Source organism: Actinia tenebrosa, unplaced genomic scaffold, assembly GCF_029948245.1.
Source record: "Actinia tenebrosa isolate PJP-AT-01 unplaced genomic scaffold, QUT_ActTen_1.0 PGA_scaffold14__42_contigs__length_11649687, whole genome shotgun sequence".
Taxonomy (NCBI): domain Eukaryota; kingdom Metazoa; phylum Cnidaria; class Anthozoa; order Actiniaria; family Actiniidae; genus Actinia; species Actinia tenebrosa.
Window position 1 is genome coordinate 3,061,544 of NW_028292574.1, and position 19,235 is coordinate 3,080,778.

A 19,235-nucleotide genomic window follows, 5' to 3' on the forward strand; every position below is an offset into this window, starting at 1 on the left:
TAAAAAGGATTAGAGCTAAGATGTTTAACAAAGGCGAGCCTCTCTTTAATAGCTTTAATGCGTACGTACAGATATTTCATTGGTTTACAAGAAAGTGCAACAATGAAAAAGCACAAACGCACTGCCTATTACGTCAACAAGATTACAATTTAAAGATTTAAAAACACGAAAGTCCAAGGTTGACAAATATAACTTTATTAGTATGGGACAACTTCTCTATTATACATATTTTGATGTACAATACAATACAATACAATAAACGTTATTTGAGGAGGGTGACACAATTAACCCAGAGAGTTATCTAACACGTGGCCCTCAAAATGATGTACAGCTATAAAGAGGTTTACCAAAGGCTCATTCAGTCTAGATTCTTGTGCCCTAGCCTTGTGCAATGTCATTTTTTCTCTTAAATTACAGCCAATACTTCAGATAAAAAGACGTTTTTAATACAACACTTTAGACTTTACATTATTATTTATTACCCCTACTTCTCTTCTCCTTTCCGGCGTGTTGCCACCATTTGATTGTTTCTTTCTCTGCATTATAAAACTCGAAAGTAAAGGTAACTTGATGTTTTTTATCCTTTCCAAGGTCGCTGGTTGATACCATATTCCTTTATGCTTTTTAAGAGCATATGCCTCAGCTTTGAAAAGTCTTGAAAATAGGTTCTTGAACTTCTCATTTTGTTCCAAATGTTTATCATAATTTCCAGTGACTGCAAGTCCTTGCTTTACAAGTTCTTCATTAACACAAATATTTCGTCGAAAATAACCCTAAAATGCGTGATTATTTCATCAGAATAATAAATGATAAGTGAATTTTCAAAGACTTTACATTTATAGGAAAGTTAAACTCAACTTACTCTCTTTTTATGCACAATGCTTGATATCTGAGAGTTGAGGTCAACTTGAAGAGGAAGAAATTTTATGTGGGAGTCAACAAGGTTATCTGTTAGCCACTGCTTACTGCCATCTCTGAATTCCACTCCAGCAAGAGCCAAGGAAAGAAGATTACTTGGTGACTCTGGACAAGAAAGGACCAATGATAATGGATACACACTTCTCTGATAGTGGTTAGATCTTTCATTTCATAAAAAGTCTAGAAACATTGTACAAGGATATGCCTTCCTCAGACTCTCTTCCTTCAAAATTTCGATCCCTCTTTGTGAGGGAGGTATGGAGATTTTCTTTTGGTACTACACAATATACCCTCCTTACACCCTCCCCACCCCTTTTAAATTCCAATACCCCTTCATGGGGGAGGTATGGATATTTTCTGATACTACACAATATACCCTCCTCCGACCCTCCCCACCCCTTGGAAATTCCACTACCCCTCCATGGGGGAGGTATGGATATTTTCTGGTACTAAGCCAATGTTTCCTCTCAGAACCTCACTGACCCTTGGGAATTCCAATTCCCTTCCATATGGGAGGTATGGATATTTTTTGGTACTACACAACATACCCTCTCATGAAAACTATACTGAAAGCATTCTCTGGGCATCGTTATGTTACAATACAGACACATGATGTGTGCATTATTTAAAACCAAAACACTGCAATTACCATGATTGCTTTCTTTATACTTTCTAAATGTTGATGTTGTGATTAATGGTATATGAAGCACTTGCAGGGTGTTGTTGCTTGATATGCCTTTGACTTGACCTCTGAGAGTAATCCCTTTAGTAATGAACTCTTTGGGGATGTCATTAGCCCTTCTGAACCAGCTGAACTGTAATAGAAATAATAAAAAAAAACATTCCATTTATCCATTTAACTCTGAGACAGCTCTGGACTGATCTAAGTCAGGGCACGGCTAACTCACAGATGGAATGCTGAAACAGCCTCTGGGCTGATCTAAGTCAAGGCATGGCTAACTCACAGATTGAACCCTGAAACAACCTCTGGGCTGATCTAAGTCAGGGCATGGCTAACTCACAGATGGAATGCTGAAACAGCCTCTGGGCTGATCTAAGTCAAGGCATGGCTAACTCACAGATTGAACCCTGAAACAACCTCTGGACTGATCTAAGTCAGGGCACGGCTAACTCACAGATGGAATGCTGAAACAGCCTCTGGGCTGATCTAAGTCAAGGCATGGCTAACTCATAGATTGAGCCCTGAAACAACTTCTGCACTGATCTAAGTCAGGGCACGGCTAACTCACAGATGGAACCCTGAAACAACCTCTGGGCTGATCTAAGTCAGGGCACGGCTAACTCACAGATGGAATGCTGAAACAGCCTCTGGGCTGATCTAAGTCAAGGCATGGCTAACTCATAGATTGAGCCCTGAAACAACTTCTGCACTGATCTAAGTCAGGGCATGGCTAACTCACAGATGGAACCCTGAAACAACCTCTGGGCTGATATAAGTCAGGGCATGGCTAACTCACAGATGGAACCCTGAAACAACCTCAGGGCTGATCCAAGTCAGGGCACAGCTATAAACCCACAGATCAAAACATAACCCTGAAACAACCTTGCCCTTGGTGCTGATCTACGTCACTGAACAATTAACACACAGATATAATTCAAATTTATTTAGTGTGTGTTTTTTCGCTGAGGGAGGAATTAAAAACTGTATATACAATACCATGCATACCAAATATGCTCTCTTTACTATAATTAGAATACCAGTTCCTGCAAGCAGCAATGTACCTGCCTTTAAGAAGAAATGAAATATTTTTTGAAGTTAGATATTATGTTAACACGTATCCCCTCTCATCCCCCCCCCCCCCCCCCCCCAAATATTTTGAAAGACCCTTAATCGTAATTAAAGGCAATTTCTTAATTGAAAGCATATGTCATTTGTGACACATATTTTAGGTTTCCCTTATTGAACCAAAATGTTTTTAATTTATTAGGGAGATAGAATAATTGATAACAATTTGGACATCTGATTATGTGGGCTCCCTGTGGTACATATGTCTTACTGCCATTTCACAATGAAACAAAGCATGTACATCACCCTAAAAGCTGGCAGGTAATTGTCTACGAAATTAGAAGTCTTAGTAACGAAATCCTCCTTTTCTTTTTCTTCGTTTTCGCTTCCAAAGAGAGAAGAAAGGTATTCTGTTATCCAAACCATCTTGCTCTCTTCGCATTTCCCACAAAGCACTGCGAGGCATGTTTTTTTTCCGAGTGGTGTTTTCCGTCAAAAGTTCGGCAACTCTCCGTCGAACATTCGTAATTTTTTCAAAATTTTTTTATTGCTTTTAACAAACAAAATCATTAACATATTCATTTGGACTTGTAAAGATGGTACATGAGAATGAAAATAGGCTGCAGACTTATAAATATTGAAAACTAATTAAGATTTTGTTGTTGTTTTTTAATTGGCTGTCCTGTCGGTGTTTCTTCGGCTTTCCGATTTCTTCCATATTTGGTAGTGGTTTCAAGGTTCGCTTCTCACCATGTGACCTACGTCGGTTGCACGTTCGCCGTTAGAGAAGGAACTCGTTCAAAATGGCGACGAACGGAACTAAAGAGGAGTACGGAAAAGTCGTTATTTCTCTCGAAAACTGTCTCCTCTCCACCGAAAAACTTATCGAAACACCATCTATAAGAGATGGACTACCTAAAGAAGTCGAAACAAGTCTAAGAATTGTTGGTTGTGAGTTTATACAAGCCGCAGGAATATTGCTCAAACTTCCACAGGTAACGAAATAATCCGATATTATTGCTGGATTGCTCGTTTAGTTTGAACCTTTTCTGACTTGAATTCTTCTTTGCAAACCCTCAGGTAGCAATGGCTACTGGACAAGTTATATTTCAGCGTTTTTTCTATTCTAAATCGTTCGTAAAGCACGATGCTGAGGTAGGTTGAAATGTTCAATTCTTGTTCAAATCTTTAACAAGTTTTACGAAGTGTTCGCTTCTGTTCTAGCGTTGTGGCGAAATAAAAGGCGAAAAGTTTGAATCTTTTCATCCTTTATAACTTACTTTAATACCCTTAACATTTTTTGTTTTAGCCTGTTTTTGTAGGACAAAATAAAAATGATTTTTATGGCGCATAAAATACATAAAACACACAATTCAGCTATAATTTGCACATGTAAAACCACAAAATAATAACAAGAATTATGATCCACTGATCTCAAATTTACTATATTATAAAGTGGCTAGAACAAAGTTTTTGGCTACAAATATTCCAAAAGAGTGTGGTGACACTAGTAGGAATTAGTTCAGATAAGTTTTGAAATTTCATTTTCCAAATGCTTTGCAAACTTTCAAAGTAAAACATTCAAGAATGGATAATCCTTTTCATGGAAGTCCAAACATGGTCGGTCGCATAACATGCCAGTAGTGCAGTTGTCAAACATATCCTTCCCTACCAGGTCAAGATGTATATAGACTCTCCTCATGTAGCACACTGTACTCAATCAATGCCAGGCATATAGTAAGATATCACTCCCCCCTACCCCCAAAGTACACTCAGAGGTCAAGGATATCACATTCTGACGTCATATAGATGCTTTAAAGTAGATCTGTTATCTTACCTAGGTGTACGCTATGGCGTGCATCTTCCTGGCTGCCAAAATTGAAGAGGCGCCACGGCGGATAAGAGACGTTATAAATGTCTTCCATTACATCAAGCAAAGACGAAACAACAGGTAAATATATTTTCAATTTAAGGGATTGTTGGGGTTAGGGATAGGCCATGACTGCTATGTTGGGTGACTTCAACGAGGGATTTAGTGTTGGTTTCTGTTGTTACATAGTCCAACATAACAGCATTATCTTCACTTCTTTTATTCCCTTGGAAAGAATCTTACAGGCAACTATTTTAGTTGTTATGACAAATTAAATAGAACTTAAGGGGTGGAGTTGCAAGTTGGGAATGGAGGCTTAAGTTACTGTTTTCAATATTACATGGACTCAGTAGCTTCAAGTTGCTTATAGGAATTTGGTTTTTCACTGCTGCCAGTCAAAAATTTAAAAAGGTGCTGACTGATTTTTGATTGATGGAAACAAAAAGCAAATGTCATTGTGTGTCTTCCAGCCACCAAGCTGGCATTTATTGAAAACTGCAGTAATAAAGATTTTTTCCCCCGTCAAAATCCTTCCTTGAATTATCAGTCTAAAAGAAGATGCATTACATTCATATGGTCTTTTCTCTCAATATTGGTATAAAAAAGATTCCCCCAAATATTTTTCAAACTGTTTGTTGTTTAAGATACTTTACCAATTTGTCTTTGTGGTCCATGAGTTGTTTCTCAACTTCTTAGACCCTAGAAAACACTGTCCTTTTGATTTTAAAAGCACTTAATGCTATGAAAAAAACTAAGATTGGTTTTGCATGTGCCAAAAAAAAAGCACGTAAATGTTCTTATGAAAAGAGCATCAGAGAGAGAGGCGAACTTCTGATGACAGTGGCAAGTTGACGAAAGCATTGTCTTAACCTCATCTTCAGTAGGAACAGCCTTAAAAGTGCTCTCACATTAGTTTCTGACCTATGCATGTTAATGTTAAACATTAGAATCCAGAATCACATTGTCGTAAGAAAAACTTATTATTATTAAAATTAATTCTGTTAAATACTGTACATTGAGATAGGTAAGGTCTTGTTAATTTTGCATAGGATACTTGGTAAAATTTAATAGATCTTGTACAACCTTTTTTGCGCATGAATAATGTTTTTTGTATTTTTGACTGAAATATGTTATAAATTTTATAAGCTTCGAAATGCCTAGTTTATTCATTCATTTATTTGCTGAGTGGATGATGACATTGTCTTACTTTTGTATTTACTTTTACACTGTAGTTTATTAGTTTGGTTTTTTTACTTTGTACAATTTTTAGAATTTGTCAAAATGTTTTATATCTAAAATATTATCTGAGTACTGATTGTTGATTTTGATTTATTTATTTGTTTATTATGAACTCTGCTCACCCAATTGACATATCTTTCCTTTTTTCCTCCTTTTTGCATCGTTGTTCATGTTACCTCCACTCCAGCCTACCTGTGGACTACAACTCCAAGCACTTTGCATAGCCCTTTCTCACCAAACAACACTCTGATCTACTAAATGACTGAGTGACTACCATGTGTTGCGTGAGATTGTTATCTTGGTGATATCACTACTGGTCTTCCCAGCTGGCCTCTAAACAATCAGGCAAGCTTACTATAAGCCATGATATGTATTTCATTTCTACATTTCAAGTACACAATTTATCATTAAATTGATAAGTTGGTGTGATATTTTTAACCTTATCCAATTAAATCAAATGTAGAATATGTAACTACCATGATATATCATCATTTCTACACTGCTATGGGATTTTAAGTTCGACATTCTTTTGCAAAAGTTGACTAAACTCTACGTATTTACATATGTTCTGTCATGTATAGTACATTGTTCTTGTACTGTATGTCAAAATGTTTGATTAGAAGTTAGAGATCTTGGATAAAATAGATAGTTTATTACTAAAAAAGCTATGTAATATCTTTTTCATTTAACAAGACTTATGAATATAAATTTATGTATTTACGTAGCTTTCTTAGTAAATGAACTTTATTTAAAATGAATAATTATAATGCTATGATTTGTAATGATCATGTGTAACATGTAAGAGTTTCCATAACCAAATTAATTGATAAATCATGAAGTTCTTCATAAAACTATTAGAGAAGGAGTTCTGTATGCCTCAACACAGAAATTCATCCTTCTTAAGCATCGCGTTTGAGGGGAAAAGATCTTTCAAAATGTTGGTAAGTAGCTTTTGCTTTTTATGTATTAGTTTTACTGAATTTTAAAGTGCTACTACGACGAAAATCGCTCAAACTTGGATTCAGCTGAAACTTCCTAAGAATACTCTTTAAAGGTCCAATAATCACTGTATGAAGTGTTTTCTCGATATTCAGGACGAAAGTATGATATTTTTACGATTATTTTTTGGAGTCTGTGACGTCATACACTCAACATCAAACATCGTTCCATACATTTCTTTGTAGTTTATGATCAAAATATCAGTAGTAAAGGGAGAAAGAAATACCCAAACACCCCAAAATATAAATTATAGTCCCAAGTAATGTGAAATAAGCACATTAGCCACCCTTTGGGCTTCATAGGAATAAAATAAATGAAGGATTTATATACAAAGAAATATATGTAGCAATGTTTGAAGTTGAGTGTATGACGTCACAGACTCCAAAAAATAATCGTAAAAATATCATACTTTCGTCCTGAATATCGAGAAAACACTTCATACAGTGATTATTGGACCTTTAAAGAGTATTCTTAGGAAGTTTCAGCTGAATCCAAGTTTGAGCGATTTTCGTCGTAGTAGCACTTTAATATAATGTATAAGCAATAATATTAGTAATCTGCAATTGGAGCATACCATATTCCATTTAACTGCAAGAAATGCACATAGTATGCCATGTCATCAAGGGTTGCAATGCAGTCAGTACACATTTCTCAAGTTTGATTCCTGGACTCGGCATCTTATCTCATTTAGCATCTTTGTTGGGCATGTTTCTTACTTCTTTAGCTTTCACCCCTTAGTCTGATCAGCCCAGAGGTTGTTTCAGGGTTTGACCTGTGAGTTAGCCATGCCCTGACTTAGATCCGCCCAGAGGTTGTTTCAGGGTTCTATCTGTGAGTTAGCCATGCCCTGACTTAGATCCGCCCAGAGGTTGCTTCAGGGTTTGATCAGTGAGTTAGCCGTGCCCTGACTTTGATCAACCCATTCAGAGGTTGTTTCAGGGTTCGATCTGTGAGTTAGCCATGCCCTGACTTAGATCAGCCCAGAGGTTGTTTCAGGATTCTATCTGTGAGTTAACCATGTCCTGACTTAGATCAGCCCAGAGGTTGTTACAGGGTTCTATCTGTGAGTTAGCCATGCCCTGACTTAGATCAGCCCAGAGGTTGTTTCAGGGTTTGACCTGTGAGTTAGCCATGCCCTGACTTAGATCAGCCCAGAGGTTGTTTCAGGGTTCGATCAGTGAGTTATCCATGCCCTGACTTAGATCAGCCCAGAGGTTGTTTCAGGGTTCTATCTGTGAGTTATCCATGCCCTGACTTAGATCAGCCCAGAGGTTGTTTCAGGGTTCGATCTGTGAGTTATCCATGCCCTGACTTAGATCAGCCCAGAGGTTGTTTCAGGATTCTATCTGTGAGTTAACCATGTCCTGACTTAGATCAGCCCAGAGGTTGTTACAGGGTTCTATCTGTGAGTTAGCCATGCCCTGACTTAGATCAGCCCAGAGGTTGTTTCAGGGTTTGACCTGTGAGTTAGCCATGCCCTGACTTAGATCAGCCCAGAGGTTGTTTCAGGGTTCTATCTGTGAGTAAGCCATGCCCTGACTTAGATCAGCCCAGAGGTTGTTTCAGGGTTCTATCTGTGAGTTATCCATGCCCTGACTTAGATCAGCCCAGAGGTTGTTTCAGGGTTCGATCTGTGAGTTAGCTATGCCCTGACTTAGATCAGCCCAGAAGTTGTTTCAGGGTTCTATCTGTGAGTTATCCATGCCCTGACTTAGATCAGCCCAGAGGTTGTTTCAGGGTTCTATCTGTGAGTTATCCATGCCCTGACTTAGATCAGCCCAGAGGTTGTTTCAGGGTTCTATCTGTGAGTTATCCATGCCCTGACTTAGATCAGCACAGAGGTTTTTTTCAGGGTTTGATCTTTGAGTTAGCCGTGACCTGACTTAGATCAGACCAGAGGTTTTTTTAGGGTTTGATCTTTGAGTTAGCCGTGCCCTGACTTAGATCAGCCCAGAGGTTTTTTCAGGGTTTGATCTTTGAGTTAGCCGTGCCCTGACTTAGATCAGCCCAGAGGTTTTTTCAGGGTTTGATCTTTGAGTTAGCCGTGCCCTGACTTAGATCAGCCCAGAGGTTTTTTCAGGGTTTGATCTTTGAGTTAGCCGTGCCCTGACTTAGATCAGACCAGAGCTGTCTCAGAGTTAGATCTGTGAGTTAGCCGTGCCTTGACTTAGATCAGACCAGAGCTGTCTCAGAGTTAGATCTGTGAGTTAGCCGTGCCTTGACTTAGATCAGACCAGAGCTGTCTCAGAGTTAGATCTGTGAGTTAGCCGTGCCCTGAGTTTGATCAGCTCAGAGATTGTTTAAGGGTTCAATCTTTGAGTTAGCCGTGCCCAGATTTGTTTCAGGGTTTGATCTATGATAGGCTCAGAGATTGTTTCAGGGTTCAATCTGGTTTTTAGCCGTGCCTTGCCTTTGACCATCATAGAGGTTGTTTCAGAGTTCAATCTTTGAGTTAACCATGCCCGCACTTAGATCAGCCCAAAGTTTCTTGGTCAATCCTGTTGCTACTGGCCCAGAAATTTTCATGTTGTGGTCATGAGGAACACAGGTATTTTTTTTAACCAAGAATTTTTTTTAAAATGTTTTTATCCACCTTCGAAAAAAGTTCAACGATACATGTTTTTAGACTTTCTCTAGTGCAAAACAGAACTCTTACATGTATATTTCCTCCTTTCTTAATAAACTACTCTTCGTGTCTTTCTTGCCTCCTCTGAAGTCACTTTTGATGTCGGGAGGAGCTTTTTCCCACTGGTCTTTTCGTCTTAGCTTTTCTACTAGGTGTATGTGAGTCAAAGTAGTCCTCATTTGTTTCACTCTCTTCATCACTCATTTCATGGTCACCACTAGTTTCTTCATTGCTCGATTCTCTGTTGCTTGTTTCTTCAACATTTGTTTTTTCATCGGTGTCTTCATTGCTTGTTTTGCAGTTTCCACTAATTTCATCAAGGCCGCATTCAAACTTTTAGCCATTCAAACACTAGCCATTCCCACCTATCAAACTTCCTCCATTTTCCAGTTTCCCATTTCTCCAACTTTTTTTTCTGTCCACAAAAGTAACACTCGCTGTGCACTTTTTGCCATTATTCATTCTTGTTACATAACCTTTGTTTTTGTTTGATTATTGCATGGGCATGGCATGAGTTAAAATTAGATGACATTCAAAAAATAGCATCAAAGAGTGCTCATGGTTACTGAGCCATGCACTTGCAGTTGATGCTTAATTGCTTTCCAAAGATTATCTGAACTATTATTTACATGCTGTTTTTCAATGCAGAAGCTTCACCCCTACACTATTTACAGAGTGGTGAAATGGCCACAATAGATACATTTGAGATTTTCACATGTTAAGATCTTGATATCGTTATTATTTATGAGTTTCCATCCGTTTATGAAAAACCATTAGATCTTTTCAGAAAAGCGTTAATCGTTTATGAAAAACCGTTAGGTCTTTTCAGAAAAGCGTTAATCGTTTATGAAAAACCTTTAGGTTTTTTCAAAAAAGCGTTAGTTCAGTGCAAACCATTATAACGTTCTGGCAAAGCGTTAACGTCTCTCAAAAAGCATTAAAAGCCGTTAAAATAGGCCGTTTAATGGAAAAGCATTAAGGCACGTTTTCCCATGGAAGGTCACATATTGTGAACAAGCGAGTCCATGAGAGAGCAAGCAATATCAGATGGAAAACGAGTGAATAAAAAAATATCAAGCTCTTAGAATGCAATAATTTGTTTATTATACATTTAGGGTCGATAAAATGACAAAATTTGCTATTTCCAGTTCACCATGAAGTGATATCATATCACTTCTCTGATATGCTTTATATTCACAGCTTTATCACACTGATATCGACCCTAAATATGTAATAAGTAAGATGTACTGGCTTCCCTACCTCTAATTGGTCTTTTAATTTTGGTATTTTGGAAAGCAATTAAGCATAGACTTGCTTACACTGGGCACTGAAATTCACAAGAATGATAAAAGATGACAACATTACTGCCCCATTTCAGACTTTAGGTCAAATATCTTAAAATGTTGCAATGAAAATAAAATTTTGGCATTATGTTGTAGTAAGTAAATGTAGAGAAACTTTTACTACTTTACATTAAGTAGTTTTGAATTTACGAACATGTTTGTTATCATAATAAAATAGTCCAAAAAATACTGTAAATATCGGACTTTAATTGGCCTAATATTTTGGAATGTCAAATGGTAAGATTTCTCTCCAATTGTTTTCCCTGTTACTCAGCAGCTTTAGATAAAATTAACGACTCAAAACAAGCGAACAAGCACTTTTTCATGAAGATACTGAAATGTTTTAGTTTTGCAAAATTTCTATGCTTCAAAACTTCAAGGTCAAATTTATCAAAAACGCTCTCACAGACTTTCTTTGCATTCTTTGAACTTTGAGCAAAGTACACAATCCATCCTTCAAGATCTCCAGCACAATTTTGAAACTTGGGTTGAAAAATGAAGAAAATGAGTTGTAAAGCAAACAAGCCAATTTTATATTAATTCCTATTCCAGTAAAAACTTGCTTATTTGAAAATTTCATATTTTCCTTAAAGTGCAAATGAACCCTTTGACAATACATTCAGTACTGGTTCTGCATAAAGTAAATAGTTGATTGGTAAAATATTTCTTGATTTGAGTGATGCGTCTTTAAGTTATTAAGGTTTATACTTCCAATATGTTAATGATGATGACGTCAGGTAAGGTATTTGAGTGTTTTTGTTGTAACTAATAATACTAAATGCTGGCCATTTTGAAAATAAAAATTGTAAATAGCTTTCATGTAAACCATGAGTAAAATAATGATGCTTCTTAAATACTGTATCTATGAACCAGTTCGATTTTGTATATTTGATTAAGCCTTAATAGACGTCACACTCATTAGCATATTGGAAGTATAAACCTTCATAACTTAGAAACGCATCACTCAAATCAAGAAATATTTTACCATTCAACTATTTACTTTATGTAGAATCAGTACTGAAAGTATTGTCGAAGGGTTCATGTGCACTTTAAAGCCTTGAAAAGATTTGTTACCAATGGATCGTTCATATACGTCCGCATATTTGTGATTTGAAGTTGAAAGATGCGTGCCAAGAAAACCCCTTCGAGCCACTAAATAACAGTGATAATGTCAAGTGATATTCATTTAATGTTACTTGCTTCTTGATGTTTTTTCTACCTGACGTCTCTTCTGTTTTATTAGGGAAAAGATCTCTACTCATGATTGTCTTCAGTGGGATACACTAGTCTTCATGATAATAAAGCTTTCCCAAATTCGCTTGAGTGACCAAGAAACAATGGTTGCAAGTCAAGGGTTGGACTTGAAAGATACAGTAAATACAGGATTTTCATTAACAGTCAGGGATCAGAAAATGCTGAGAAACTGATCAAAATTCCCTGGCATAAACTACCATTAATAGCTCAGTAACTTGTAAAATGTCCACCTCTTCGGACTTTTTGGCAATTCTATTATTTTAAAAACTTAACCCTGGCATGACAGGGCAGAAAAACGACAAGCCCGCTACTTTCACGATTTTTTTATTTAACTGAGTTTGATACTCCAAATTTTTAACCGTAACATTTGTGTCACTGCTGCTCGAAAGTTTTCCGAATTAGTGTAAATCTACTTAGTATTCACAAAAATGTCAGTTTTTCTGCAGATCAAAATATCACCTCTCCCAAAGTACACGGCTTTATATCTCATATACGCATTCAATAAATTATGGTCGCATTTGATATTTTGCTATTTGGCTCCAAAAGAACGTGTTTACAAAATATTGAGCTTAAATATGTAAAGCTGTCCTTGTGCATGGTGAAAGGCCAAAAAGCATTTTTCTGCCCTGGCTTCTGACAGATCTAACCTATACCCCATTCACTCCTAAAAGTGTTTAGTTAAACTATGTTTTCATTAGGGAAAAAATTGAGAAACTAGAAACCGACGATATGAAACTTTCTAAAATGTTATCAGAGCAAGACAAAGGATAGTTTACATGCACTATTTCACCAAATATTGTGCAGTGCTCATAGATAGTTTTCCAAACCTGTTTAGTTAAACCACTTTAAAACATGTTTAAGCCTTGGTGTGAATTGGGTATTAGACTTGGAACCATCGTTTCAAGTTCAGTCAAGCCAATTCAAGACAAGTCTATTGTAATGCTGTAGAGAAAATTAGTCTTTGGTTAAAATTATTTCAAAAATATTTTAAGATTTGTATTAGTTTTATCCAAGATCTCAGTAACCGTTGCAAGAACAAGTCAGAATCCTTGATCAAATCCTAAGTTCTCTTAACAATTTCAGTAATGTTCTAGAAGAATATAGTACTTGATCAAAATCAACCTGTTCTTATAACACCATTAGACATTCCATAGCTTTACCTAGATGTTAGTTATTAGATATGTAATTATTAGATTTGTATAAATATCAGAGGTTGCAACAAGGTATTGCTGGAGTGCAAGTTCAATGCAGGCTGGAGGTAACAAGGAACAGTGATGCAGAAACCTTTATTGATGCATAACTTCATGTGTAGTATCAACTATTTATTGCTACAGGCCTATACAACACATGGAATACATGGGAAATACTTATTTTAATCGCAAGAATCTGGTAGTCAAGGCAGAGAGAAGAATTCTAAAGGTTAGTAGTAACAAAGATATTAGCCAGATTTAACTGAGGCAACATAGCCAAGACAGCCAGTACCTTGTAAAAAGAACCTAATTATAGACCCCTTGCATGTGACGTCAAAGCAGCTTGATCTGGGGGACAAAACAAAAGAATTCCAATCTCCTGAGAATTGGAACCTATTGTTTTGTCCCCCAAATTGAGCTGCATTCCAAAATGCAGTAAGGGGTCTATATGCCTATGATCTGTACCTCTATGATCTTTATTACATCCTTATTGCTAATGTTTCTACATCATGGAGAATGTTTTTAGTTTCTCTGACCCAGTCAACTGAGGGTGGTAAAAGAGGGGCACGAATCAGTTTTAAAAAGTTAAATTGGACATTTCACATGTCACAAAAAATCACAATGGTCGATAACCTTTGGCACCCTGAGTCAACCCCAAACCTACAAGAGCCCAAGTTTAAAAGTAATCTGTTAAGTTACAGCAGCCAGAACGATGATCATCATGATCATAAGCATCACTATCATCATACACATACATTATAATCATCATCATTAGGATCATCATTTTTGTGTATCAACATCATTCACCTTAGTCATGTATAATAATCATGTATTATTATACCATCATCATCATCATGTATCGCTTTCATAATAATCACCTTCATCTTCATATCTAATAGCAGATATCAGAGTTACACTTTGTTGCCTTCAAACAAATGTTTCGAGTCGAGGCATTTGGGTCAATACAATGAAATGTATAGAAACTGACCCAGATGTAACAATTATCTGAAGGCAATAGAGTGTAACTCCGATATCTGCTATTCACAATGACTATTCACCAAGGTTCTTCATTTTGTAATATTAACAGGAACTTGGCTTCTGCGTACATGTTAAACATCCTCACAAGGTAAGACACTAAAGGATGACACTGTATGCCTTTTTACTTTCTCATTTAAATAAGTAATAATTTAAATTAATATTTTTGGTTCAATCTTTCTTTTTCAGATTATTATAAATTATTTGAGAATATTAGAATGTGAAAATAACCAAGAATTAACAAAATTAGCATGGTAAGTTGACTTTCTTACTGTCCTACAGTAATAATATTACTGTAATAATATATTAATAGTATTAAACCATTAGGCCAAACAAAAAATAAGTATGTTTTCTGTTGCAAGGCCGACTCTAATTTTCTTGCTGATTTTTGCCGACCCTAAAATTTTTTTCATTCCCATCACAAAAATCTGACCTATCATTATAACTTTCAGGAACTACATGAATGATAGTTTACGGACCAACGTGTTTGTCCGCTTTCGTCCTGAGACCATCGCATGTGCTTGTATCTTCCTCTCTGCAAGAAAGCTCAAGGTATTTTTTAAATACAATTTTATCTTATTATTAATAATAACTGCTCTCTGGGTTCCAGGGTATATTGTGCTAAAAGATTAAGTTTTTTATTTAGTTTCTTGGCACAATATGTTTTGCAGTGCAACAAGCAAAAGTATGATCACATTAGATTTTAATGTATTTGCATTCTTCGTTGCACTGGCTTTGTTGCCAAATAAGCTTTTACACGTCATTTGGTAAAACCAGCCAGCTTCCCATCCAAAAGTGTTAGTTTAACATAGCAATGCTAGTATGATACCAATACATTAAATGTGGTCATACTTTTATGCATTGAGCTGTAACATCATTTCTTGGAGGAAAAATAAAATAAATGTAAATCCTGGTAAAAGTGTCACTAATTTCTATTTTTTTTTTGTCACTTTTGTTTCAGATTTGCCTTCCAAACAAGCCACACTGGTTTGAACTCTTTGATGCAACTCTAGAAGAACTGGAGGTATTTCATTTGATATTACAAATAATCTACTAATTGGGCTGATGCAATTCATGGTTCCCCTTCAGACAATTCTTTGATTGCATGTTACGTCATGGCAGCCTCTGGGGGAGCGTTGTTAACTGCACCACAGTGGCCGCCATGCTTTTGTCTCTTAACTGTCTTGGAAATACTTGCAACCCATCAACAGTGAACCAATCTCTGTTGCCGCAGTTTTCCCAATGGAATCAAACTCCTAGGTAGTTGTCCTTTCTCTTCAAAGGACAGTAAACAAATTAAAAAAGCATTTGCAATGGTACTTTTTTCTATTTTTCATTCATGTTTTATCTTAGATAGAAATATTAATTTCCTTCAATTTTTGACAGGAAATCAGCTTAACAATACTAGAACTCTACAACCAACCAAAGGTAATACGACAAAATAATACATAGCTCACAAGGTCCATGCTATTGGCTATGTACTTCAAATATACTTTCATTATGTTATTCCAAAACTCACGGGGAGGGGGAGGGGGAGATTATGATGGCTGGAAAGAGAATATTAAAATTAGTTAAACTGTGAAGTTTAGGAGGAAGTAAATTCAAAAATCCCAAAGATAAAAATTTTCAAAAATAGAAATGTTGTATGAAAAAGTTTATTTTAGGCAAAAGGTCATCTTTCAAAATTCACATTGTTTTCAAAGTTCATATCTTTGTGAGTTTTGGGCTTATTTTCTTCAAACTTCACACTGTTTTACTGATTTTAACATAATCTTTTCAGCTATGGTAATTATGATACGTTTCTGATTTTCTAATTCATTAATGCCTGATAAAAGCTCAATGAGAAGCATTCAATTTCGTAGGTTACTTTAGATGAGCTCTTGAAGAAAACTACTGAACTGCGAGCTCAAATTGAAGAAAGAAAGAAGAAAGCTACAGAACAGAAATCTCAGGCTTCGGCTAACCCGTCATCCATTAAACCAACACAGTTTGACTCCAGACCAGGTAGAAATATTATTCACTCTCTTCGTTTTATCCATGCCTTTCTACCATCCCTTGCGCTTCTCTTTTCTATATTCACTCTCTTCATTTTATTCCCCTTCTCTTTTCTTATATTCGTTTTTGCCCATTTAATTTCTTTCCATTCACCCTTTCTATGCCTTTTATTCATTCGTTTTCCTGGGGGAGGTGGCGGGATTTTGTGAATTGGAAGTAAAAAAATTATGACCGCTTCCCTTCAGCATTTTTTTTTTTTCTTTTTTTTTTTTTGCGTGGCCCCCAAGAAAATATTTTTTAATCAATTTTCTTTTTTCTTTTTAGCTAAATATCTTCGTGGTGCCCCCTTAAATGCCATATTTTTTAACGTTCCTACCACCCCGCCCTAAGTTCCACCCATCACCCCATCCCTGTATAAAATAAAACGGCCCCTAACCCAGACTTTCTGGTTACTCTCCTAGGGTCTAGAGCAACATCTCCCAGTAAGGTTTCACCCTTCTCTGGTGAGGAAACAAAACGAAAAGGTGCTTCGAAATCTGAAGAGGACAAGAAGACAACGGAAAAAGATAGGTGAGAAGACTTGGAGTTGTTGAGGGCCGTAAGCTAGAAAACTGTAATAGATTATTGCAACTATTAAAACTAGGCAACGGTAAGGGTAGGACAGCCGTGGTCAATTTACAGCGCGTAACGCCGTGCGCTCTAACGTGCGTAACTGTTTTTTTTTTTTTTTTTTTTTTTTTTTTTTTTTTTTTTTGTTGTTTTTTTTTTTTCGTCTCTTACTCTCTCGTTAGTCACTTGTTCTAAAGTCAAACTTGTTTTCCTTTATTTTTTAGGAATCCAACAAGCCGACAAAACAGACGGAGCAGGTCTCCGAGGAATCGCAATCACAGCGGCACTAAAAGCCGTTCCATGAGTAGAAGCCGTTCAAGATCTCGCTCAAAATCACGATCACGCAGTAGATCACGAAGCAGATCACGCAGCTATAGCTTATCCGTTAGTCCCGATATTCGTCGCGCTAGTGAGTCGTTCAGTAGCGACGCAGAGAGTCCCGAACAAAATAGACAAGGAGAGAAAAGTCGCAAGAGAAGAAATACCGTTGTACGTTCGTCAAAAAATCGCTCTCGACAGCGTTCATGTGAGCGCGCACCCAATAAAAAATCGTCCTCAAAAACAGGCCTTTCGAATCGAGAACGATCGTACGACCGACGACACAGACCAAGACTTCGTAGTCGATCTCCGATAACGAGAAGTCGCAGTCGAAGCCCGAGTCGTGATAGAAGTAAAAGATATTACTCGAAGCGCGACAGAGAACGAGCGAAAGCTGGTGACTATCACAGGAATGGTGTAGAATATAGAACAAGGGACCGAGATGATGGAGGAAGAGATCACTCCAGGAGACATAGATAGCCTTTATATGATATGAAATGTCTTTCCGGGTTTTTTGTTTGTCTAGAAAAAATATCCATCGCAAAATTCGTCACAGCGAAACATAGCAGCATGCTCTTCTTAAAGCGCGATTACACGGAGCAATTTTCTTTGCAACTTGGCTCGCGAAGGCGTTGCGACACAAGTTGCATGGAGCATTGCAGCGTGTAACCTACAGCGCATTCTGAAAAATGTTGCGAGATAAGTTGAAGCAATCGTTGCGAAAAGTAGAATTCGTTTCTACTTTTGGCAACGATTTAGAACTCTCTTGGAACTTGTGACGCAACGCTGTTTTTGGCTAAAGTGCACGGTAAGATTTAAATCGACCGTATGACATGCTTACAACTAAAACTTGGCGTAACCACTCAACAGTTGTGAGGAAGAATCAAACTGGGTAAAACAGCAGTGAATAACTTGTAGTGTAGATCATTCGTCCTTTGCTAAACGCATTTTCATTACTTGAAAAAATACTTTATATTAGCAGTACTTACGTTTTCACTTTGGCATCTTGCTTAAAATGAAGAAAGGAATCATACTCGAGGGCAAAGCGAAATAAAATGTCCTTGCCCCTTTCGTTCGATTCCATTATTCCATTCTTGTCTGTCTGTCATATGCCTAAGTAAAAATGCGACATTTGCATTCGATCCATTTATTGGATTTTCCTGGGATTGTATATGTTACACACCTAACGAAATTTAACAGTAATGATGAAAAGGTAAATTATACACCGTGAAAAGATGAAACAACTTACTGACGTTTCGGACGCTAGTCCTTCGTCGGAGTAAAAGAGAAAGAAGTGGTAGAAAGGAGTGTATATATGATAGAATAAGACAAAAGAAACCAATGAGAGCAAGGTAGGCAAGGAAACAAAAACAACAATCAAAAGACAAAAGAAAAGGTTAGTTGAAAATAAAGCGTTCATTAATCCCGTTGGGACTAAGAGTGCCCAATAGGTGAATAAGCCGCATTTCTTTGGTCTTGCGACAATCATTGTTGCCGTTAAGCAAAGAAAGACCGAAAACAATGAAGTCAGAAAGAGAATGGTTAGCTAGATTAAAATGGCGGGAAACTGGTTTGGTGGGATCGTTATTGCGAATATCATAAAGATGATTGCAAATGCGATCACCAAGACGGCGGCCAGTCTCGCCCACATACAAAAGATTACAGCGGGTACATTTAATACAATATACAACATTAGAAGTGGTACAAACAAAATGGTCAGTGATTTTAACAGTTGATTTAGGACCGACAACAGAAGTGTGAGAGACTATGTGAGGACAAGTATAACAACGTTTACGAGAACAGCGAAAAGTACCAGGTTCTTTGTTAGAGGGAAGAACTCCCTTGACCAAGAAAGAACGGAGATTACGATCACGTTTATAGGAAAAGAGAGGGCGGTTGTTGAAAATAGCAGAAGTGCGAGTATCAGAGTCAAGCAGAGAAAAGTTGCGGTTAACAATGGGTTTAATGGAAATGTTAATAGGATGATACGTAAGAGTGAAAGGAATGCGGTCATTAGAGGGACGAGTGTGAGGAGTGAGAGCGGTGGTACGATCAATAGTAGAAACTTTACGAATGGCGCGATCAATAACAT

General features: G+C 37.0%; 2 protein-coding genes across 2 annotated transcripts; one reads left to right on the plus strand and one right to left on the minus strand.

Annotated features, from left to right (window-relative positions):
- Positions 1–174: 174 nt before the first annotated feature.
- LOC116295289 (mitochondrial inner membrane subdomain organizer 1) lies at positions 175–3,105 on the minus strand. Its single transcript, XM_089029831.1, has 5 exons — positions 2,972–3,105; positions 2,606–2,665; positions 1,568–1,733; positions 863–1,023; positions 175–773 (listed from the first exon to the last, which is right to left on the minus strand). Exons 1-5 carry the CDS (start codon positions 3,089–3,091, stop codon positions 444–446), a joined length of 837 nt encoding a protein of 278 aa, XP_088885957.1. The 5' UTR covers positions 3,092–3,105; the 3' UTR covers positions 175–443.
- Positions 3,106–3,451: 346 nt separating this feature from the next.
- Positions 3,452–18,215, plus strand: LOC148911219 (cyclin-L2-like). The gene is made up of 12 exons (XM_089029618.1): positions 3,452–3,660; positions 3,746–3,820; positions 4,507–4,616; positions 13,331–13,415; positions 14,274–14,312; positions 14,411–14,475; positions 14,674–14,773; positions 15,183–15,245; positions 15,608–15,649; positions 16,084–16,225; positions 16,678–16,786; positions 17,050–18,215. Exons 1-12 carry the CDS (start codon positions 3,469–3,471, stop codon positions 17,621–17,623), a joined length of 1,596 nt encoding a protein of 531 aa, XP_088885744.1. The 5' UTR covers positions 3,452–3,468; the 3' UTR covers positions 17,624–18,215.
- The last annotated feature ends 1,020 nt before the right edge of the window (positions 18,216–19,235 follow it).